At 44.9% G+C, this 24,218-nt stretch overlaps 1 protein-coding gene across 4 annotated transcripts in view; it reads left to right on the top strand.

The window, feature by feature from the left end:
* DMD (dystrophin) overlaps positions 1–24,218 on the top strand; it is a 3,148,630-nt gene that overhangs the window by 2,891,615 nt on the left and 232,797 nt on the right. For all 4 annotated transcript variants that reach the window (XM_029603105.1, XM_029603098.1, XM_029603099.1 and 1 more), the window contains one exon: positions 5,555–5,633. In XM_029603105.1, the coding sequence (XP_029458965.1) occupies positions 5,555–5,633 (79 nt within the window). The remainder of the gene's footprint in view (positions 1–5,554; positions 5,634–24,218) is intronic.

The following is a 24,218-nucleotide window of genomic DNA, read 5'->3' as shown; positions in this document are numbered from 1 at the left end:
TGCATTGCATGCATGTTCAGTGATACGGTACCGTAACTTGTTTCACCAAAGTGCCAGATCAACTGTGCGGAAAGTGTACACCCGGCTGTAAGATCATTCTTCCCAGCTTGACAACGCCATCTCCCTCTCAGTGTTACTTGGACTTGACCAATATCAAACTTCACCTTCTTCCCATCTTACTGTGCCCATCACCTCTCTCCCACCACACTGGGCCCTTCTCCTCCCTTCCATCACATTGTGCCCCTGTCCTCCTTCCTGCCATACTGCGTCCCTCGCCTCCTTCCCATCACACTGTGCCAATCACCTCTCTCCCACCACACTGGGCCCTTCTCCTCCCTTCCATCACATTGTGCCTCTCGCATCCTTCCCATCACACTGCGCCCCTCACCTCTTTCCTATCACACTGTGCCAATCACCTCTCTCCCACCACACTGTGCCCCTCGCCTCCTTCCTGTCACACTGTGCCCCTCGCCTCCTTCCCATCACACTGCGCCCCTCGCCTCCTTCCTGTCACACTGCACCCCTCACCTCCTTCCCATCACACTGTGCCATTCACCTCCTTCCCATCACACTGCGCCCCTCGCCTCCTTCCCATCACACTGCGCCCCTCGCCTCCTTCCTGTCACACTGCACCCCTCACCTCCTTCCCATCACACTGTGTCCCTTGGTTCCTTTCTGTCACACTGCGCCCCTCGCCTCCTTCCCATAACACTGTGCCATTCACCTCCTTCCTGTCACACTGCGCCCCTCGCCTCCTTCCTGTCACACTGTGCCATTCACCTCCTTCCCATCACACTGCGTCCCTCGCCTCCTTCCCATCATACTATGCCAATCACCTCTCTCCCACCACACTGGGCCCTTCTCCTCCCTTCCATCACACTGTGCCTCTTGGATCCTTCCCATCACACTGTGCCCCTCACTTCCCTTCCATAACTCTGTGTTCGTCACCTCCACCCACTCACACTGTGTCCTTTGCCTCCTTTCCACCACACACTATGCCCCTCACTTCCCTCCCATTACATTGCACCCCTTGCCTTCCTCCTTTCATTCTGTACCTGTCACCTCCACCCACTCAGTGTCCCTGGACTCCAACCAACACACTGCACGCCTCACCTCGCTCTCGTCACACCAAGCCCTTCACTGCCTTCCTGTCAGAATATGGCAGTGACAGAGGAATGGCTGAAAAAAATTCTTAAAGCAAATTATTCAGTCTTTCAGTTTAAAATGAGACAAAAATTGCAGCATAGCAGAAAGTGATGTATGAGCTGTAGAAAAAGGTATTAATCCTGCTCTGCTCTGTAGTGGGGTAGCATCTTTGGCTGTCACCTCATTAAGATTGTGTGTGGGGGGTTGATCTAGCATGCTCCCGTACATTTATCAAAGTCGCTCAAGAATGAGAAGTGGTAAGAGATGGAAGTGCTTGTACCCCGGGGAGCTTGAAATATCCAGCTCAGTATCACCCAGGCCAGAATGATTGAGCTCATGTACAAGTGGATAACTTCATCTGGTTCAATATAGCAGGGCAGTAGAAATGACTTTCTCTTCACAAGGTGATGGTTTGTATTTCAAAACGGTTTTTATAGCTAAATAAAGCAGCTTGAATCTCTGCTCTGCAAAGTCAACCTCCAGAGCCTTGGGCTGTAGATATGATGAGAGAAAGTTCCTCCGTACTGTGCCTTGATTTGGTGCGCTGGGTTGCTGAAGTTTGGTGGCACATTGTAAGCAGGAAGAAAATCAGATTAAACAGAATGCCTTGTTGCTTTCATTGCTGCTGTGTGTGTTCTGGGGGCTGCATAAGGGAGGGGGAGAGTGTATGCATGTTTGTATGACTGTGTGTGTGTGGGAGGCAGTAGTGTAAATGTCTCTCCTGCAGCCACCACGGGGCACAGGGTCCGAGGAAGTAGGTGTTCACGCACAGCTGCTGCAAGACCAGCTGTTGCACCCATTATTACTGCTTCCAAGGGTAACCACTTCCCTCGAACTCCAAGGCCCATCTCCTGCCAAAATTATCACTTGGGGGCCCTTAATTTAAAATACACCGTGGTGATGGGGTTGAGTGTGTACATGTGTGTGCTTGTGTGTGTGTATGTGTGTGCATTTGTATATACATAAATCAAGTATGTATGTATGAGTCTGTGTTTGTACATGTCTGTGTGCATGTGTGTGTGTGTGAATGTATCTAGAGATACATTTCATTAGTATGTACTTGTTTGTATGTGTGTGCAGCATCTATAAAGATGCAATGCATGTTTGTGTTTCTGTATGTACATCTGTCAGAATTTGTGTGTGCAAATATATAAATAAAGGCAATGCGTTTGTGTGTGCATGTGTCTATACCTATGCAGTACATGTATGTGTGTCTTCTGTATGTACATGTGTATGTGTGCATGTTTGTGTGTATGTTGGTGTCTGTGTATGTACAGGTGTATATGTGCATACTGGTGTATGTGTTGTGTGCAAGTTTGTTTGTATCTACAGGTGTATATGTGCATGTTTGTGTGTATGTTGATGTCTGTGTTGGTGTGTATGTACAGGTGTATATGTGCATTTTTGTGTGTATGTTGGTGTGTATGTACAGGGGTATATGTGCATGCTAGTGTATATGTTGTGTGCAAGTTTGTTTGTATCTACAGGTGTATATGTGCATGTTTGTGTGTATGTTGATGTCTGTGTTGGTGTGTACGTTCAGGTGTATAGGTGCATCTTTGTGTGTATGTTAGTGTGTATGTACAGGGGTATATGATCATGTTTATGTCTAAGTGTGTTTTTGTGTTTGTACATATTTGTGTGTACATGTCTGTATCCTTGTTTGTATATATGTGTATACAGATACATTTTGTGCATATGTGTTTGTATGTGCTGTGTCTATACAAATGTAGTGCTTGTATATATCTGGGTATATATGTATTAGTGTGTACATATGTTTATACACAAGCAGTGTATATGTGTATATGTATGTATACATGTACCTTTGTGGGTGTTGTCTTTGCATATACCTGTGTATATACAGGTGTATATGTGCATGTTTGGTATATGTTGGTGTCTGTGTGTTGGTGAGTACGTACAGGTGTATATGTGAATGTATGTGAGTTGGTGTGTGCGTATGTGTGTGGGTGTGTATGCACAGGTATATATGTGCATGTTTCTGTGTGTGTATGTAGATGAATATATGTGCATGTTTCTGTGTATGTTGGTGTCTGTGTGGTAGTGTGTGTTGGTGTTTGTGTGTGTGTGACTGGTGTGTACGTACAGATATGTGCATGTTTGTGCGTATGTTGGTATGTGTGTGTGTGTGTTGGCGTGTAATGTATATGTGCATGTTTGTGTGTCTGTGTTGGTGTGTATGTACAGATGTATATGTGCATGTTTGTGTGTGTTGGTGTCTAATTGTTGCTATATGTGTATTTGTGTGTGTATATATAGTGGTGTAAAAGTGCATGTCTATGTTATATGTGTGTGTTGATGTGTATGTACAGACGTATATGTTCATGTTTGTGTGTGTTGGTGTGATATACAGGTGTATATGCATCTTTTTGTGTGTATTCATGTGTGTATAATTGTGTATATGTAGGTGTGTGTGTGCATGTTGTACAAGTGTGTTCACATTTGTGTCTATGTTGGTGTGTATGTACAGGTGTACAGTATATGTGCACATGTGTGTGTATGTTCTGTGTGTGCATGTGAGTTGGTGTGTATCTACGGGTAATATGTGCATGTCTGTGTGTGTCTTGCTTTGTGTGTGTGTATGTGTGTGTATTGATATGTATGTACAGTTATTTATTTGCATGTCTATGTGTTTTGTGTGTGTTGTGTGTATGTACAGGTGTATATCTGCATATTTGTATGTGTGTTAGTGTGTATGCACAGATGTATATGTGGATGTCTGTTTTGGTGTTTGTATATGTGTGTGTTTATGTACAGGTGTATATGTGCATGTGTGCTTGTGTGTATGTACAGGTGTATATGCATGTTTTTGTGTATGGTGGTGTGTGTATTAGGTATGTATGTACAGGTGTATATGTGCACGTGTGTATGTTGGTGTGTGCATGTATGTGTGTATGTACAGGTGAATATGCATGTGTATGTGGTGTGTATGTGCAGGTGTATATGTGCATGTTTGTGTATGTTTTGTGTGTGTGTTTAGGTGTGTGTACTGATGTATATGTGCATGTTTGTGTGTGTGTGTTGTGTATATACAGGTGTATATGTGCAAGTTTGTGTGTGTTGGAGTCTATGTGTTTCTGTGTTTGCATGTGTGTATTGGTGTGTATATACAAGTGTATATGTGCATGTTTGTGTGTTTTTTTAGGTGTGTGTGTATTGATATATATGTGCATGATTGTGTGTGTGTTGGGTATGTACTGGTGTATATTTGTATGTTTGTGTGTTTAAGTGTGTATGTACAGGTGTATATGCATGTTTGTATGATGGTGTGTGTGTTTAGGTATGTATGTACAAGTGTATATGTGCATGTTTCTGTGTTGGTTACTGTGTGTATATGTGTGTGTTATGTGTGTATGTACAGGTGTAAATGTGCACATTTGTGTGAATGTTGGTGTGTTTATGTGTGTGTGTTTTAGGTGTGTATGTACAGGTTTATATATGCATGTTGATGTGTGTGTTGGTGTGTATCTGCAGGTGTATGTGCATGTTTGTGTGTATGTTTGTGTGTGCATGTAAATTTGTGTGTATGTACAGGTGTATAAGTGCCTGTATGTGTGTGTGTTGGTGTATATGTGCATGTTTGTGTGTGTGTTGGTGTGTATGTACCGGTGTATATACATCTTTCTGTGTATGTTGGTGTGGATGTGTATATGGGTGGGTTAGGTAAGTATATACAGGTGTATATGTGCACATTTGTGTGTGTGTTGTGTGTATGTATGTGTTTCATTAGGTGTGTATGTACAGGTTTATATATGCATGCTGGTGTGTATGTTGGAGTGTATGTGCAGGTGTATGTGAATATTTTTGTGTATTTTGGTGTGTGCATGTATATTTGTATGTATGTACAAGTATATATGTGCATGTATGTGTGTGTTGGTGTATGTACAAGTGTATATGTGCATGGTTGTGTATAATGGTGTGTCTATACAGGTGTATATGCATGTTTCTGTTTGTTAGTAGGTGTGTATATAAAGGTGTGTATGTGCACATTTGTGTGTGTGTTGTATGTTTGTGTGTTTAGGTGTGTATGTACAGGTTTATATATGCATGTTGGTGTGTGTGGTATGTATGGGCAGGTATATGTGAATGTTTGTGTGTATGTTGGTGTATGCATGTATATTTGTATGTATGTGTATGTGTGTGATTTTGTGTGGGTTGGTGTATATGTGCATGTATGTTTGTGTTTTGGTGTGTATGTACAGATGAACAGTATATGTGCATGTTTGTGTATATGTTGGTGTATATGTTTGTGTATATGTGCTTGTATGTGTGTATGTATAGGTGTATATGTGCATGTTTGTGTGTTGTATGTTTGTATGTTGGTGTGTTGGTATGTGTGTATGTGGGTTTGCAATGCAGTCATCAGTTTTTCTTTTCCTCTTCTCCCCAGGTGTCTATTGATGAACGCATAAGGCACTTGCACGAGGCCCATCGGGATTTTGGCCCTACATCACAGCACTTCCTTTCCAGTAAGCAATTTCTCATTTTTGTTGCATTGCCTCACCTACATGCTGCATCTTTGGAGTAAAGCATCAAAGGGCAAAGTTATGCCACAAGCTTCCCGCATGCACTCTGCTGCCACCTTGCCCTATGCTATCCCATTCCATTCTTTAGCTTGCACACCCCAACACATCCTGAAATATTAAATAGGTCAACTTTGGACAGATGTGTTTGTTTCTGAATATTTGTGACACAAGGCTTGAGCAGGTGTGATGAAGACTCTCAGAAAGTCACTAAAATATGCTTGTATTCTTGGTTGTGCAGTATCTGGATGGTATTTGTAGGCGTGCTGGTGTGTTCACGTGGAGCCACCATTGGGAGTGACCCACCTCCATCCCAGTGTCAGCATCCTGCAGTCTCACAGCCAGGCCAGGCATTACATAGCTCATGGGTCCTCAAAGGCTCCACGCTGCATGCTATTCAAAACCTTGGAGAAAGGGCTGCACTCCAGGCTGAGATATAAAGAGATTGAATGATAAGCTCCTTTATACCAGTGAACATCTTCCTGAGGATTTGAAGATTCAATGCGTTCTTTGTAGAATCTCAGTCTGGAAAGCAAAAGTGCCTGAGCATAAATTGCTCTGCTGCCTCTTTTCTGAGAGCCGGCTTTTCCCTGATCCTGATTAATGTGCCTCCCCCTGGGCAGGGGAACCTGCTTGGCTTAGACAAGATTTAGGGCAGAGCCACTGTGCAGAGCTGGGTTCTCCTGAGATCAGCGCGGCCCCAGTATTCATCTTAAGGGTGAACTTGCAGAGCAAGAACAGGAATGAAATAGAATACCAGTGCAACCAGCTCTTCTGATGGCTCCCGGCTCGTGGTCAGCTCAGGAGGGCATGCTGTATGGCGTTCTTCCGAAACCTGTCCTAGGGACCCCACAGCCAGATGGGTTTTCATGAAATCCACAGAGAATGTGCAGGAGAGAAATGTGTATACATTGGAGACCCAGTGTATTCCAATTTACTGCGTGCATATTCAGGGTTTCGGAAGCCCTGCAGTACTTACCGCTGTCATCTCCGTGTAATGTAGCAGTTTAGGAACAGTTTAACATGATTAGTTGTATGTAGTCATGCTGTAAATTCTCCTGGTGTGTATTTTAAAACTTTAAGCTCCTTCCACAGTAAATGGTTACAAAGGGAGCTCCCCCTAGCTAACGCGTGTCCCCCCGCCGCCGCTGCCGCCGCCGCCCAGAACAGGCGCCCACCCACCCTCGGCCTAGATTTAACACGCGACCGCCCGGCTCCCGCCGCCGGCCGCCTGGACCCACGCGGCCGTCTGAAACTAACGCGCGTCCACCCCCCGCCGCCCGGAACAGGCGCCCACCCGCCCGCGGCCTAGATTTAACACGCGACCACCCGGCTCCCGCCGCCGCCGGCCGCCTGGACCCACGCGGCCGTCTGAAACTAACGCGCGTCCACCCCCCGCCGCCCGGAACAGGCGCCCACCCGCCCGCGGCCTAGATTTAACACGCGACCACCGGCCCCCTGGACCCACGCGGCCCTCCGACAGGTATTTAAAAATTTTGATTTTTACACTTCCTGGTACCTGTCATTTCAAATGTCATTTGAAATGACAGGTACCAACGCACCCTGGTTACTGTATAGGCGCTGTATTAAGCGCCTATACAGTAAAATGGGTTACGCGGCCATATCCCTTCCCTACCGCTTTAAAGCCGCGGCATGCATTTGCATGCGATTAGAGGAGAGTATCGGGGAGTTAGTGAAGAGAACTGTGGGTGCGGGGAGGAAGGGTGCGCCTGACACTACCGCACTGTTTCTTCCGCGGCCTTACTGGATCGACCTGCTACATTATACAGCTAATTCGTTCATTTACATGCCGGGTGCGGGAAGGGTTACGCGTCTGTTTTAAGAAGCACTACGGACGTGCAAAACTGGAGACTGCATCGCTGGTTTGCCTTACGCGTCCGAATTGTGCGCAGCAAGCTCGTTACAGATGAGAAATCTTCAACTTAACTTTACTGGATCGACCTGATAGGAAGTCACTAGGGAACAGCCAGGCCCGGTGAGGAAGCAGAGCATCACATGTGCAAACTCCATAGCAGGTCAAACTTGGAGAAAGCCCAGAGCAGGGAAGTTTTCCCTTTGTAAGATGAAATAAGTTTCACTGATCTCAGCATTCAAAGACTTTGAATGCTGAGGGAAAGATTAAGCTACACTTGGTGCATTAATAGCAACCTCTGTTGCTGACCAATTTAAAACAAAATGATGAAGAGCTCTGTAGCTTTTTCAGCCTCAGGAGACCACAGGAGGGTCTTCTACACATGTGAGAGTGTGTGAAATCTTGCAGCCCTTACACAGAGGGCCAGTAGTGGTGTCCTGCTCTCAGTAGCACAGAAGGTTTCGGGCTGGGGAGCTGTGAGCATAAATGTACCTGCCTGGCTGACTTCGCTCAGGAAGGCGAGCAGATGTTTGCCTCTGCAACTTCCTGGCCAGAGTCAGCTGACCTAGCAGTGGGTCTGCAAAGAGATCTGAGGATTGCTTAAGGAATAAGGAAGGGAAGACAGTACTTTTAGAGAGAGCCAAAGAAAGTCAAAGGGAGGGTCAGAAATGGAAATAGTGTTAACGTCCATAAAGTACCTTAATAATGACAGCAAATATGGGAAAGCAATGTCAAAATCAATAGGCTCATTTTGCTGATTTTTTTTCCCTATAAATCACAAATCCAGCAAGTGACCAGGTCATTGTCTGCTGACGTCATCGATGAACAAAGCCGTTCTAGCAGCAAACAATCCACAGAATGTGTAATCACATGATTTTTACATAGAAAGCAAATCAAACCGGGGCCATTCACAATACCAGCACTTCTACTTTTTACATGGCAGACACTTTCAAATGTTGAAAACAGGAATCTTAACTTTTTTGGTTCATTTCTGCTCTATCAAAGTTACATAAAAACACAGAAGTCAGCAGGGAAAGACCATTTGGTCCGCCCAGTCTGCCTGTTTGTTTCTGCCTGCTGTGCTGTCACATGCCTTATTTGATCTGTGTGTTCCTTCCTCCCTCTGTCACTAAGGTCCCTTTGTGCCTGTCTCATGCATTCTTGAATTCTGGCTCCTAGGATCTTACTGGAAGTCTCTTCCAGGTGTCCACCACCCCCTCAGTGAGAGATGATTTTCTTACATTCCTCCTTCCACACCATATCATGATCCCATGTCCTTGAGCTTTTTATTGTATTACAAGCCCGTAACAACGAGCTACATTAAAAAAATAAATTTCAGTCCGTTTACGGACACTGCACACTTCTACACTTCTCCCTCACTCCCCTTCCCCCTCGCTCATTCACCTCAGTCACTCATCCTCCTCCCCCTCGGTCACTCACCCCCCCTTCCTTCCCCTGCCCCCACTCAAACTCCCTTCCCTCAGTCTTACCCTCTTTCTCCCACTGCCTTCCTCCCCTCTCACTAAAAACCCCCCTTCCCACATTCTCACCTCACCCCCTCATTCTCCCTCCCACTCCCTCCCCTTCCCTCAGTCACTCCCCACCCTCTCTCAATCCCATCCCCCACTCATATCCCCTCCCATCCCCTCTCAGCTCATCCACAACCCCTTCCCTCTCCCTCAGCCCTCCTCCACTCCCTCTTTTTCTGTTCTCCACAACTTCTTACACTTCCCATTTACTCACTCACATCCCTTTTCCTTCCATCCCGTCTCATCTTCCCTTTTCTTCCCCTTTCACCTCATCCACAACCCCTTCCCTAAGAACATAAGAAGAACATAAGAACATGCCATACTGGGTCAGACCAAGGGTCCATCAAGCCCAGCATCCTGTTTCCAACAGAAGCCAAACCCAGGCCATAAGAACCTGGCAAGTACCCAAAAACTAAGTCTATTCCATGTTACCGTTGCTAGTAATAGCGGTGGTTATTAATATCTAAGTCAACTTAATTAATAAGCAGATAATGGACTTCTCCTCCAAGAACTTATCCAATCCTTTTTTAAACACAGCTATACTAACTGCACTAACCACATCTTCTGGCAACAAATTCCAGAGTTTAATTGTTCATTGAGTGAAAAAGAACTTTCTCCGATTAGTTTTAAATGTGCCACATGCTAACTTCATGGAGTGCCCCCTAGCCTTTCTATTATCCGAAAGAGTAAAAAACCGATTCACATCTACCCGTTCTAGACCTCTCATGATTTTAAACACCTCTAGCATTTCCCCCTCAGCCGTCTCTTCTCCAAGGTGAAAAGTCCTAACCTCTTTAGTCTTTCCTCATAGGGGAGCTGTTCCATACCCTTTATCATTTTGGTCGCCCTTCTCTGTACCTTCTCCATCGCAATTATATCTTTTTTGAGATGCGGCGACCAGAATTCTACACAGTATTCAAGGTGCAGTCTCACCATGGAGTGATACAGAGGCATTATGATATTTTCCGTTTTATTCACCATTCCCTTTCTAATAATTCCCAACATTCTGTTTGCTTTTTTGACTGCCGCAGCACACTGAACCGATGATTTCAATGTGTTATCCACTATGACGCCTAGATCTCTTTCTTGGGTAGTGGCACCTAATATGGAACCTAACATTGTGTAACTATATCATGGGTTATTTTTCCCTATATGCATCACCTTGCACTTGCCCACATTAAATTTCATCTGCATTTTGATGCCCAATTTTCCAGCCTCACAAGGTCTTCCTGCAATTTATCACAATCTGTTTGTGATTTAACTACTCTGAACAATTTTGTATCATCTGCAAATTTGATTACCTCACTTGTCGTATTTCTTTCCAGATCATTTATAAATATATTGAAAAGTAAGGGTCCCAATACAGATCCCTGAGGCACTCCACTGTCCACTCCCTTCCACTGAGAAAATTGTTCATTTAATCCTACTCTCTGTTTCCTGTCTTTTAGCCAGTTTGTAATCCACGAAAGGACATTGCCACCTATCCCATGACTTTTTATTTTTCCTAGAAGCCTCTCATGAGGAACTTTGTCAAATGCCTTCTGAAAATCCAAGTACACTACATCTACAGGTTCACCTTTATCCACATGTTTATTAACTTATTCAAAAAAGTGAAGCAGATTTGTGAGGCAAGATTTGCCTTGGGTAAAGCCATGCTGACTTTGTTCCATTAAACCATGTCTTTCTATATGTACTGTAATTTTGATGTTTAGAATACTTTCCACTATTTTTCCTGGCACTGAAGTCAGGCTAACCGGTCTGTAGTTTCCCGGATCGCCCATGGAGCCCTTTTTAAATATGGGGGTTACATTAGCTATCCTCCACTCTTCAGGTACAATGGATGATTTTAATGACAGGTTACAAATTTTTACTAATAGGTCTGAAATTTCATTTTTTAGTTCCTTCAGAACTCTGCGGTGTATACCATCCGGTACAGGTGATTTACAACTCTTCAGTTTGTCAATCAGGTCTACCACATCTTCTAGGTTCACCGTGATTTGGTCCAGTCCATCTGAATCATTACCCATGAAAACCTTCTCCAGTACGGGTACCTCCCCAACATCCTCTTCAGTAAACACTGAAGAAAAGAAATCATTTAATCTTTCCGCGATGGCCTTATCTTTTCTAAGTGCCCCTTTAACCTCTCAATCATCTAACGGTCCAACTGACTCCCTCACAGGCTTTCTGCTTCGGATATATTTAAAAAAGATTTTACTGTAAGTTTTTGCCTCTACGGCCAACTTCTTTTCAAATTTTCTCTTAGCTTGTCTTATCAGTGTCTTACATTTAACTTGCCAACGTTTATGCATTATCCTATTTTCTTCTGTTGGATCCTTCTTCCAATTTTTGAATGAAGATCTTTTGGCTAAAATAGCTTCTTTCACCTCCCCTTTTAACCGTGCCGGTAATCGTTTTGCCTTCTTTCCAACTTTCTTAATGTGTGGAATACATTTGGATTGTGCTTCTAGGATGGTATTTTTTAACAATGACCATGCCTCTTGCACACTTTTTACTTTTGTAGCTGCTCCTTTCAGTTTTTTTCTAACTATTTTTCTCATTTTATCAAAGTTTCCCTTTTGAAAGTTTAGCATGAGAGCCATGGATTTGCTTACTGTCCCCCTTCTAGTCATTAAATCAAATTTGATGATATTATGATCACTATTGCCAAGCCGCCCCACCACCGTTACACCTCTCACCAAATTCTGTTCTCCACTGAGAATTAGATCTAAAATTGCTCCCTCTCTCGTCGGTTCCTGAACCAATTGCTCCATAAAGCTCTGAATCATGCACTGCTGAGTGACTGTCTGCTTTCCCCTTTGTTCTAGTTTAAAAGCTGCTCTATCTCCTTTTTAAAGGCTAGCGCCAGCAGTCTGGTTCCACCCTGGTTAAGGTGGAGCCCATCCCTTCGGAAGAGACTCCCCCTTACCCAAAAGGTTCCCCAGTTCCTAAAAAACGGAATCTCTCTTCCTTGCACCATCGTCTCATCCCTCTCCCTCTTGTTCTCTTCAGCTCGCCCCGCTCTCGCTGGACAGCGCAGACACAAAGACGGGAGGTCTCCGGGGATCCCTCCCTCGCGCGCTCTTCAGCTGTTCCTCCCCGCCGCTGCATTTCCTCCCAGCGCCATATACTGGCCCGCCCGACACTCCGATACCACCACCGCTGCTCCTCCCGATACCGCCACCACCGCTCCGCTGCTGCGGCTCCTCCCAGCGCCATATTGTTGCTCCGCTCTGACCGACATACTCTCCTGCCCGCACATGTGCGGTAGAGCTGCTGTCTACTGCGCATTTGCGGGCCGTAAATCAGAGCCCATTTATAAGGTAGATTGAGGTACTTTATGCTCCTTCAGTCTCTCTGGGTGTTACAGTCCCGGGTCATGCCCCGGGACCTCCACCTACCTCACGGCCTGGCCCGACCGCAGGAGACCTTCATCGGCCCAGTTCAGCTGCAGGAAACCTTCGACACCCAGTCAGGCCTGGATCGCGGCCTACCGCGGCACTCCCCATGAGAGGGAGACGCCGTCGACGGCCTGCGGCTGGCCCCGCCCCCTAGGTTCGCGCGCCTGGGGCTCAGCATTTAAAGGGGCCAGTTCGGGAATCGCTGGACAGCTCCCCAGATGACGTCAGATGCTGCTGGGTTATTTAAACCCAGCAGCTACAACAGGACCTCGCCTTGCAACGAGGTTCCACAGTCTTCTGTGTCTTTAGTTGCTGCAGTGTGTCCTGATCATCCTGTCTTCTGGCTCCTGACCTGGCTTGCTCCTGACCACGTTTTCGGCTTCCGATCCTGGTTCTGGTATTGTCTTCTGACTTCTGGCATCTGACTCAGCTTCGTCTTCTGACTACATTCTCAGCTTCCGCTCCTGGTTTTGGCATTGACTTCTGACTCCTGGCTCTCGACCCGGCTCCGTCCCACGACTCCGTCTTCAGCTTTCTTCCCTGGCTTTGGTTTGGATCTCTGACTTCTGGCTTCTGACCCGGCTTCGCTCTTGGACTCCGACTTCGACCTCTTCCACCATCTCAGGTATCCGGTACGTGCTGGCCCAAAGGATTCTCCTAAGTCTCAGCAGCTCGGGCTCTCACGGGCTCCTCCTGGGGGAACCGCGGGCTTCCGAGGGTGATGCATTTTTATAGTTTTTATTATTTTTTTTAAGTGTTTATGTCGTATATTGTTAATTTTTATCGAATGTTTTGGCGGTTTAATTTACAGAAATTTGTGTATGTTTTCTGTAAACCGTTTTGATTAATTCCTTGAATTGTAAACGCGGTATATAAAACATTAAACATTAAAACATTAAACATTAAGACTCTTCAGCTTCCTGGGCCCAGCCGTCCTTCGTCCATCTCTTCGGCCACCGCCTGGATCCTTGGTCGCATAGGGTCCCACCTAAGTCCAAGAGTTCTGGGTCCCTATGGGCTCCTCCTAGGGGGACCTCGGACTTCCAGTGGTGAAGCCTCTTCCGAGTCTCCACTGAGCCACCTCCCGGCTGTGACCCTCACCGTGGGCCCCCACGGCATACCACCAACTGTCTCAGCCGGCCCAAGGGTCCACAAGCGTAACACTGGGTCTAGCTTGTAGTGCCCAGCATGCACCATTTTGCTGGCCCTCCTTTGAATTGCCTCTACCTTGTGGTCTCCAGAATGGAGTAATTCATTTCTCATGCTGGAGTCTCACTAGGGAGGTGATATTACATCCGGCCTCTCTTTATGCACCCAGTGCATTCTTAGCTTTCACAGCTGTTTTGTCATACTGACTCGCTACCTTGAGGTCATCAGAGATGATGACTCCCAGGTCTCTTTCCACTTTGATACTGCTAGTTCTTCTCGCCTAAATGCATGATATTGCATTTTTTAAATTAAATTATTGTTTTTACTATCTTTGAACATTTTTCCAGTTTTTTTCAATCACTTTTCATTTTATTCACTCCCTCTAGAAACACAGAAACATAGAAATGACGGCAGAAGAAGACCAAACGGCCCATCCAGTCTGCCCAGCAAGCTTTCGCACTATTTTTTTCCTCTCTCATACTTATCTGTTACTCTTGGCTCTTAGTAACCTTTTTTATTCTATTTCCCTTCCACCCCCGCCATTAATGTAGAGAGCAGTGTTGGAACTGCATCTAAGTGAAATAGCTTAATTGGTTAGGGGTATTAACCACCGCAATAAGCAAGCTACACCCATGCTTATCTGTTTATCCAGACCATGTAATTCAGTCCTTGTTGGTTGTTGCCTGATTATAGATCCATGTTTTTTCATTCCCCCCTGCCGTTGAAGCAGAGAACCATGCTGGCTATGCATTGAAAGTGAATTATCAGTCTTGCTCCCCTGCCGTTGAAGCAGAGAGCAATGCTGGATATGCGTGAAGTGTCAAACTTTCTCCCCTGCCGTTGAAGCAGAGAGCTATGCTGGCTTTGCATTGAAAGTGAAGTATCAGTCTTGCTCCCCTGCCATTGAAGCAGAGAGCTGTGCTGAATATGCGTGAAGTGTCAGACTTTCTCCCCTGCCATTGAAGCAGAGAGCTATGCTGGATATGCATTGAAAGTGAAGTATCAGGCTTATTTAGTTTGGGGTAGTAACCGCCGTAACAAGCAAGCTACTCCCCGCTTTTTTGTGAATGCAAATCCTTTTTTCCACATTTCCTCATTGCCACTGAAGCTTAGAGCAATGTTGGAGTCGCATTAACCTTGTGTATGTTTGTTGAATAAGGGTATTATCACCAGGTAGTAGCCATCGTTCCCGTGAACCACCCAGTCTTCATTCACATCCTCTAGACTTTATGGATCCACAGTGTTTATCCCACGCCCCTTTAAAGTCCTTTACAGTTTTGGTCTTCACCCCTTACTCCGGAAGGTCATTCCAGGCATCTACCACCCTTTCTGTGAAGAAATACTTCATGACATTGGTTCTGAGTCTTCCTCTCTGGAGTTTTAAATTGTGACCCCTGGTTCTGCTAATTTTTTTCCAGCGGAAAAGGTTTGTCGTTATCTTTGGATCATTAAAACCTTTCAAGTATCTGAAAGTCTGTATCATATCACCTCTGCTCCTCCTTTCCTCCAAGGTGTACATATTTAGATTCTTCAATCTCTCCTCATAAGTCATTCGATAAAGACCATCCCCCTTTTTGGTCGCCCTTCTCTGGACCGCCTCCATCCTGTCTCTGTCTCTTCAGAGATACGGTCTCCAGAACTGAGCACAATACTCCAGGTGAGGCCTCACCAAGGACCTGTACAAGGGGATTATCACTTCCCTTTTCTTACTAGATATTCCTCTCTCTAAGCAGCCCAGCATTCTTCTGGCTTTAGCTATCGCCTTGTCACATTGTTTCGCCGACTTCAGATCGTTAGACACTATCACCCCAAGGTCTCTCTCCTGCTCCATGCACATCAGTCCTTCACCCCCATCGAATACAGTTCTTCCGGATTTCCACACCCCATATGCATGACTCTGCATTTCTTGGCATTGAATCTCAGCTGCCATATCTTCAACTCTTCCAGCTTCTTTAAATCCCGTCTCATTTTCTCCACTCCTTCCGGCGTGTCCACTCTGTTGCAGATCTTAGTGTCTGTGGGTCACAGGTCTTATCCTACCTGAGCCCACTGTATCTCTCTTTTTTCTTGACTCCTGGTTTTTCTGTGGTAATGGGGAATTAATTCCTGAATAATGTAATGTGGGTGAAATTCTCTGTATTGAAGCTAATTCAGCTTTAACTTCAGCCAGCTCCTTTTTCAAGGAAGAGAGTTCTGCACAAATGGGGCAAGCTCTAAGTTTCCAGATGCTTTCCCTCAGAATGAAAGCTCCACAATAGTTACATTGGATAGTCCTCATTTTGGTAATTTGATAACACCTATGAAATACCAATTTACTAATTTGTCTTGTTGCCAATTAGCATGTCTACTGGGCTGCAAATTTTCCTATCATCTGCAAACAGACATACATTCCTTTTTAATGTCCCTAATGTCACTTATAGAGACACTGAAGAGGATTAGGCATAGCACTGATCACTTTCCCTTCAGCACAGTGGCCCCTACTGATTGCCACTCTGAATTCTGTTGCTCAATCAATTTTTCATCTATCATATGCTGGACAGTGTCAAAGGCCATATCTACTTCACCCTCCCTGCCCCCAATTTACTAATCCAGTTACTTCATCAAAGAAATCAATCTCATTTGTTTGGCAAGATTTTTGTCTTGTGTTTATGATTCTGTAACTCACTAACTCAAGGAACTGAGCTACTCTATTCAGGTTCATGTCCAGTTTGGGCCAATCATGTGCCAGTAATCTATTTCATACAACTGAGCAGTTCATAATGTTTCACATTGGAAAAGAGGAAATTTGTGAGATGTGCAGTGACTCAAGGCAAACCGAGTACATCACCATAACCGATACTTCTGACAAATATAGATCCACCAACGTGGCCCCAAAATGGGAAACATGAAGAACCTTGATATCACCATTTTGAACTTGCTTTGAGCTGAATTAAGTTGCAAGTTTATCCTGAACTGCCAGAGTGCAGACGGAGCAAATTAATGGATCTCAACATATCAAGTATGTCAGTTATAATGTAGTTCTGGGCATGCCTTGAGCTAAATAATCAATAGACATTACAAACTTACTTGTAATGGTTATTATTTGTAGTGTTTACATGTTTTTACAATTAGACACATGTAACTGAAGAAGCAAACCAAGCATTTGTTGCTAACACACTAAGTGAAGCAATCAATAGAAAACAATCATAATTAGCTCCAATATCTCTTGCAACCTTTTCACATTTCAACTGCTTTCCTGAAAGAAAAACAAGTAAGAATTATCAACACATGTCTCTTCCGTGACTATGGCAGCAAGGATTTTATTTATTTGTTTATATTTCTCATAACCATATGCTCAAGGAGGAATTACTGGAAACAAATAGATCATGCATCAACTAAAAACAGAATCACATAATCAAAACATCAGTAAACAAAAGCTGAAAGAGGTAAGCCCTCTGGGGATAGGGAAATACCTACAGTACCTGAATGTAAACCGATGTGATATCTCAGGTCGAATGTCGGTATATTAAAAAAATAATAATAATAAATACTATTAAAACATCAAAATATAACAGTAGACAACCATCTCAATAACAACAGCCTTTCACTACTTAACTAAAATTATATTTATCTGTAAGTTATTAAAACAGATAGTTAACAAACCCATGAAGCTCTTAGGGAAAACAAAATTAAGACCAAAGACGTAAAAAAAAATCATAGCAGATGATAAAACCAAATGACATAAAATAAAATTCATTAGGAAGAATACAATTCCCTCTCTTCAAGTCAAGCCAGTTAGAAGTAAAATGACCCTCTATTCAGAGCAGACTAAGTAGTAAGACAGTGCATAAAATGAGAACTTATTTAAATGATCATAAGATTTCCCTCTATTCAAAAGCAAACTGAAAAGGCCATGTCTTCATTGCTCTATTAAACCATAAATAATCATCCACAGCCTCATTTCGCAAGTTAGGGAAGTCAGCAGCAATGGGCCCATTTGCTTGGCCTCCTTCAGAGGAGGATCCTGGAAGAGTGCTTCATGGGAGGAGCGGCCCGAGGGGTGCAACTGGGTATTTGCCCACATCTGTACGTGCATAGACAATTCTCTTCTTTATGCCTCATTTGAGATGACTCAGTCCACATGTACTTTTTAGTCTGTATTGTCACCCAATCTGCAAACATAGACTGTGCAGGTAATTTCTCTTTGGAGATCATAACAGAGAACATGACAGCAGTACAACCATATGGCCCATCCAGTCTGCCCATCTGAATCTCCTGCTCAGCTTTATAGTCCCTTCCTCCCCTCACATTAGATTGGTTTGAGCGGGCTGAAAAATGTGCGGTGCCTTATTTAAAAATGATCCTATAATGTATTTTTACTCTTTTTTTGGATGAATATTATGATATGCTCATCAAAAAAAAAAAGAGGCTGGAATTCCATTTTTTTTTTTTTTATATTTTATGTTGTGGTTTCGGTCGCGAGGAGCGCGACCGAACCCCCTACCTGGTCCGGGCCCATGAGAGCGACACGATCGCGGCAGCCGCGGCCTAGTCAGCAGCGCTCCCACGAGGGAGACGCCGCCGGAGGAGGAGGCCCCGCCCTTAGGGCTCGCGCGCAGGAAAGGGCCTTCGGCGCGAAAGCCCAGCTCCGCCTCCTGGATGACGTCAGACACCGAGGGGGATTTAACTCGGCATCTGACTTCCTTCTGTGCCTTGCAACGTGGTCGCTTCGTGCTAGTTGCCTGCTGATTCCTGTCCTGCATTCCTGCCTGCCTGTTCCTAGCCTTCGGGTTCCTGGTTCCCTCCTAGCCTGTTCCAGTTCTCCAGCTCCTGCTCCTTGCTTGCCTGCTTGATCCTGGTACGTTTCTTCGACTCCGTCTTCAGCTGCCTGCCCTGATCCTGGTACGTTTCTTCGACTCCGTCTTCAGCCGCCTGCCTTGTTCCTGCTCCACTTCATCTCCAGCAGCGTTCCCTGTCTCCGGTCCGGTCCTGGTCTTCCCTGCTGTCTCGCCTCTCTCCTAAGTCCCAGCGGTCCGGGTCCCTACGGGCTCCTCCTGGAGGGACCTCGGACTTCCAGGGCGAAGCCACCTAAGCCCTAGCGACCCGGTCTCCAACGGCTCCTCCGGGGGAGGCTCGGGTTTCCAGGTGAAGTCTCGTCTCCGGCTCCGAAGTCTGCCTCCCATCCGCCTCGCGGGTGGTCGGCCCAAGGATCCACTTCCAGACGTTAACAATTTTATATTTATTGAGATATTACATTTACATCCAAAAATTTTCACTGAAAAGATAAAGAAAAAAAGCACAAAACAGAAGAAACAAAGATAAATGATCTACTTTCAGCAACATTGGGGGTGCAAGTCCCAGTTAAAAAGGAAAATGCATACGCCGATTGCATAACCCAAGAAACAAACAAATATAGCCGCCCAATCCCAACTAATGCATGCATTCAGCCTCCTGGAGAACATCCTGCTTTTGGAGAAGAGGTGGAAGGAGAGCTCTGAGGGTAGGATGGTGCTTGATACTCAAATTACACATTTCCAGGGAAAATGTAACTAAGATGGTGCTCCCAGCTGTAAGACTCCTCATCTCATCGATAGAAATGTTTTTCTCATGCTCTGGGTTGCCTTGGTCGCATCAGAAAACATTTCCACCTTCAAACTGAAGAAATACATTTCTTTCTTAGGAAAAAAAGGGTCTCCAGAGAATTTGTATCCAAAACCAGGAGCAGACTAACTACCGGTATGAGAGTGAACAGAATAACCTCTTCATCCAGGGATTTTGCCAAAAAATCCATCAAATTTGAAACATCAAAGTAGTTGTGGGATAGAAAAGTTTTTAGACCAACCTCTTCATGTTCCCTTTTAAAAAATGGTAAATAGTCTCCTCTTTATATGGGGAGGTGGGGGGCAAAGCATTTTCTGGCAACTTAGGCATCTCCACTAAGTCATTTTTTGACATGAGCAGTGGGAAACTGTTTTTGTCTGGGAAAATTAATAAGTCTAATAGTCCTCTGATGAACCATGCTTTTCAACATTTCTACTGTAGGTTCCCGCAAAATTCTCACTTTTGGTTCCATATTGTTCAACCTCTGTTTAGAAAGGGAAATGTCTAAGTATGCCTACTTGTGCCTCCCAAATTCTCTCCAATGTCCTTATTGTAGGTTTAGGCAAAATGAAACTGGATGTTGTTATTCTTGATCCTGAGATCCTGTTGGAGGTATTTGTCTCAATGCAGCCTAACTCTCCAGGACAGTCAATAACTTCTGAGGTCCTCCATCCATTCCTTGCCCGACCACTCTCTGACTGCACTCCTAGGCTTGCAATCCCTGCCACAGATTCAACCCAGAAACTCTCGGATACTGCAACTACCCAGTCTATGCTATCATCAACTTGCGCCAGGAGAGACGTGGAACTTTTCTTAATCTGTCAGGTCAATCTGTATGTAAAAGCCCAGCTAGTGCCATTTTTAAAGGTAGGATAGGGGAAGCCTAAGAGCGATGAACAAGATAGACAGCTCTTTCATACAGCTCTCGCCGACACCGTTAAACCATGCTGCCTTCATAAATCAGGGCAAAATTGTGACTTCATTGCTAAGTTCATCTTCGCTGAGCATGCAAAAAGCACAGAGTATGGGTCAAACTCCAATATAGAATTAGCTTGCAGGTGTCAGAAGGCACTGTGACTGGAATTAGAATAAATTACAAAAAGTAACAGCAACTCCATTAGTCCTTCCTAGCACAAATGTGAGCCCTTTAACTGTGGCATGGTTGATGCAGCCTAGCAGGCAAATCCATTAGGCCCACGCCAGCAGCAGTGGATTCGCTCTTACAAGGACCAAGACTAGGCTTCACCTATACCAGTCCCGATCCCGCAGGTTGAGCCCTTGGGTTCCAGGGGCTGGCAGGGCTTATGCGAAGGTCCTATAAGGAGCAGTCCGGCAATGTTAAGTAGCAGGCCTAGGTTGGGGCAGGCAGCAAGTAAGTGGTGTCGAGGTCTAGGCATAGATCAGGGCAGGCGGAGATCCAGAAGAGTAGTCAAGATCCAAGCTGAGGTCAAACCAGGAGTCAGGACGAGACAGACAAGACCAGGGCAGGACACAGAGGGACCAAGACACAACAGGGACAGGCAAGGCAGGGCAACATCAAGGCAGGGCAGCAAGGAGACAAGGCAATGAGGAAAGCAACATGTACGGCAAGATTGCAGGAGGACCTGTTGCTGAAGCAATGCTTGCAGTGCAGCTGAGGTTTAAATACCCAGCCACGTGACATCGTTTCCCACCATGGGATCCTTAAGTGTCTGTGCACCACATGCACTCGCACCTAGAGAGGTTTGGGGAAAGGGCGCATGGTGACGTTTCAGCTGCGTTTGGGGGTAAGTGTGGCTGGTCGCAGACCATCCATGGCCAGCCAAAACGTAACACCTAGATGATCAGATGTACAGCAGAAGCTGAACATGTCCAGGTAAAACCCTGCAATAGGCGTTTCAGCAATCACAGGTCTGCTGTCACTGCTAAGCAGATAAAACAGCAGCTCCAGAACACAGAGGGCTGGGATTAAAGCTGGGTAACAAGCCTTTAGAGCGCTAAGTGAAATGATGGAAGATGGTACCTTTGGTTTGTGCTTTGTAATTGCTGGCGAGCTTCTCAAGGATGTCCCAGACGTGGGCCACAGTCTGCCATGTTGACCTTGCAACTTTCCTTCTGAAATATCAGAATGGTACATGGAAAGTTGCATTTCTGTTACTGATGGTGATGAAGGCCTCAGCCTCCTATCTTATAGCTTGGTTTGACTTTGCTTTATTATTTATTGGATTTCTAGACTGCCTTTTCATAAAACACTCAAGATGGGCTGCAGTCGATGCAAACAAATGCAAAAAACACAAGTTAAAAGAAAGAAAAGTGAGCAATAACTAAACACCTCACCCAGACCTACCCCAGCTGGGATTAGGCCTGGCTCACCTGGGTTCCCTCTTGGGGTTAATACAATCTCTGTGAATGACTTTTGGCATCAAGGGAAGGGAAGAATGTCTAGAGAAAGACCTGCAATCAAATTCTTCTGAGAAAAGCATTGCCTGATTCATAAATGTAACCCTTATGGGATAAAGTGCTTTTTGCACAAGATTTTCCCAACTCAATTGTTTCTGTGGAACTTTCTCCTTTCAGAAGTTGTAGGAAATTATTTTCTTAGGCAAAAGAGTCACTATTTTAAACTTGTGCAGCAAACTCAGCTGCAGGCTCTGTGCACTTTATTTATTTTATTTATTTAACTTCTTTTACTATACCGACACTCAAGACCAGGTCTTATCGTACCGGTTTACATTATTTATTTGCTCTACTTATTTATTATTATTATTAAATTATTATTATTTGCTCTACTTCTCCCTGAATTGTAACTTTAGGATTATAGATCGGGTTAATCAGAATTTGAGTTGGATCTGGCTTAGATTCATAGCTCAGCCGAGCTGAGGCTGCTGCAGAGGGGGGAAGGGGGAGAGTCACGGTCATCATGTAATTATTTAGGGCAAGGTTCTGGAAGGGGCCCCTGAATGAGGACAGGCATTATAGCGCTTGGGTTCCGTGCATTGGGAGCCGGATCTAGAACAGGCCAAAGATCCACGGTTTAGCGCTGAATGAAGGCTCACAGCGCAGGACCCCCAGAAGAGGGAGTCCAGTTGTGATTGAGCCTGAAACACAGAGGAGGAAGCGGAAAGTGCCTTTTCAAACCAAAAAAAAAAAAGTCAAAATTCATTAAAGACAAATACAGTAATTATTTGAAATTGAGTTTGGCAGGGAGGATTGTGAGCTGTAAGAAGCATGAACAGGTCATTTATCCCAGAGAAGACATTTTTTGTATGCATGAAAAATGCACTGTGAGCCTTTGTAATTCTGCGGCGCAGAGCCCCTACAAACACCACAAGCGTCCTTTCCTGGCCAGAGTCGTCATTACTGCCTGAACCGGGGCTGTTTTGCTCTAGCAAATTGCTGGGTCGTGAAACGTCTACCCTCTGTTGCATAGCCAACATTTCAAACATCTTAGTTTAAAAGTCTTTATTCTTGCCGTTATCTGCACCGGTCTCCTATTGCCCTGAATCTGGTCGGTCGTTATTGGTTACCATGTTGGACATGGCATCATACACTGCCTAATCAGCAACCACCGTGCGTGGTCTAATTTGTCTGCACCCAGGTGCATAGAAAGCTTAAAGAACTTCAAAACGAATGACCAAACTATTAAATAATTGGACAATCCAGCCTGGATGTTAAATGCAAGGCAGCAGAGAGAGGGTGCAACTGGGAGTCTAAGGAAGGAGACTTCCCAGCTTGAGATCACCAGAAGCAGGGAGCTAGAGTTGCTTTGCTAAAATATTTTTGGGAAAGACAGACTCTTGGAGGTCAATATTAGGTAAGCTGGAGAGCAGAAAAGTTAGCAGGATGAAATTATATGTTCAACTTTATCCAAATATTCAGCAGGATTTATGCACATAATCCTGCCACTGAATATCTTCAGATAAAGTTATGTGCATAACTATGGGACAGCGATTTTTTCTGGCCAATCTTACACACATAAGATTAGTCTGGCCAGTGCTGAGTGCGGAGAGCTTAACCCCAACAATGCTTCCAGACCCACTTTCTTTTACAGGTACATTTCATGCACTCAAGTTATATGCACACAAAATTTACTCATTGAGGTGGGGGGGTGGGGTGGAATTTCATCCCTAAAGATTTGGCCAGCTAATTCTCAAAGTTAGCCAGGCAGGTCTTTCTAATAATGACCCTTGGTATTTATTCGTGCTCAAGGTTCTCAGACTGGCATGACCTGTGACTTTACTGGCCACTGCTGGAACCCATCCCTTGTCCACTCACTCTGTCTCTCTACAGTGGGCTGCATAAGATGGCCTGATAGCAGGCTTTCATACCTATCAGGACGGGAATTGCTGTTAGCCCTTGGGAGCAGGCTAATCATAGTAAAGGAGATTAGGGCATGCTGCAGCAGGCATGAGGAGCATCATAACATCCCCATCGACAGGTAGCTTCCTAACGACTCTCCCTCGCGTCAAATGGCCACACAGGCAGTACATCCAGACACAAGCCATATCCGGTAGACTACGTAGGAAGTCAGGACGGTCACTGTGCTGCCTCTGATACTCTGTGAGTTGAGGACCATTCATCAGTGGCCAAAACACCCCTGAAGGAGTGCTCAAAACTAACAGTTGTGCGAGTTAACAGCAAGCAGCAATTTAATATCCTTTTATGTTCAATTAAATATTCCCCTTGAAATTTCAATTTGTTCCACGGTGCAGGACAGCTGGGGACAGGAACTGAGCCAGGGAAAGTTTACCGGGGACAGACCCCAGATGTGGCAGTGGCCTCGGTAGGGGATGGGAAGCCCCCGCTGGCAGTATCAGCTGTTGGGACCTGTCAGGAGCGATCTGGGGTAAAAGCATCACGTAGCTGCATATGAGAAGAAAAAATAATTATGGCTGGGAATGGAGCTTTTTCAGTTTGTTTTGTTATCGTTTGCTTTTTAATTTGTTTCATTTGATGTTTTCTTATTTGAAATGGAAAAAAAAAAAACAAACAAAATGGAAAAGAAAGAAATGTCAGGTCTGGG

This window comes from Rhinatrema bivittatum, chromosome 5, assembly GCF_901001135.1.
Source record: "Rhinatrema bivittatum chromosome 5, aRhiBiv1.1, whole genome shotgun sequence".
Classification (NCBI taxonomy): domain Eukaryota; kingdom Metazoa; phylum Chordata; class Amphibia; order Gymnophiona; family Rhinatrematidae; genus Rhinatrema; species Rhinatrema bivittatum.
This window is presented reverse-complemented; position numbering and strand designations above follow the sequence as displayed.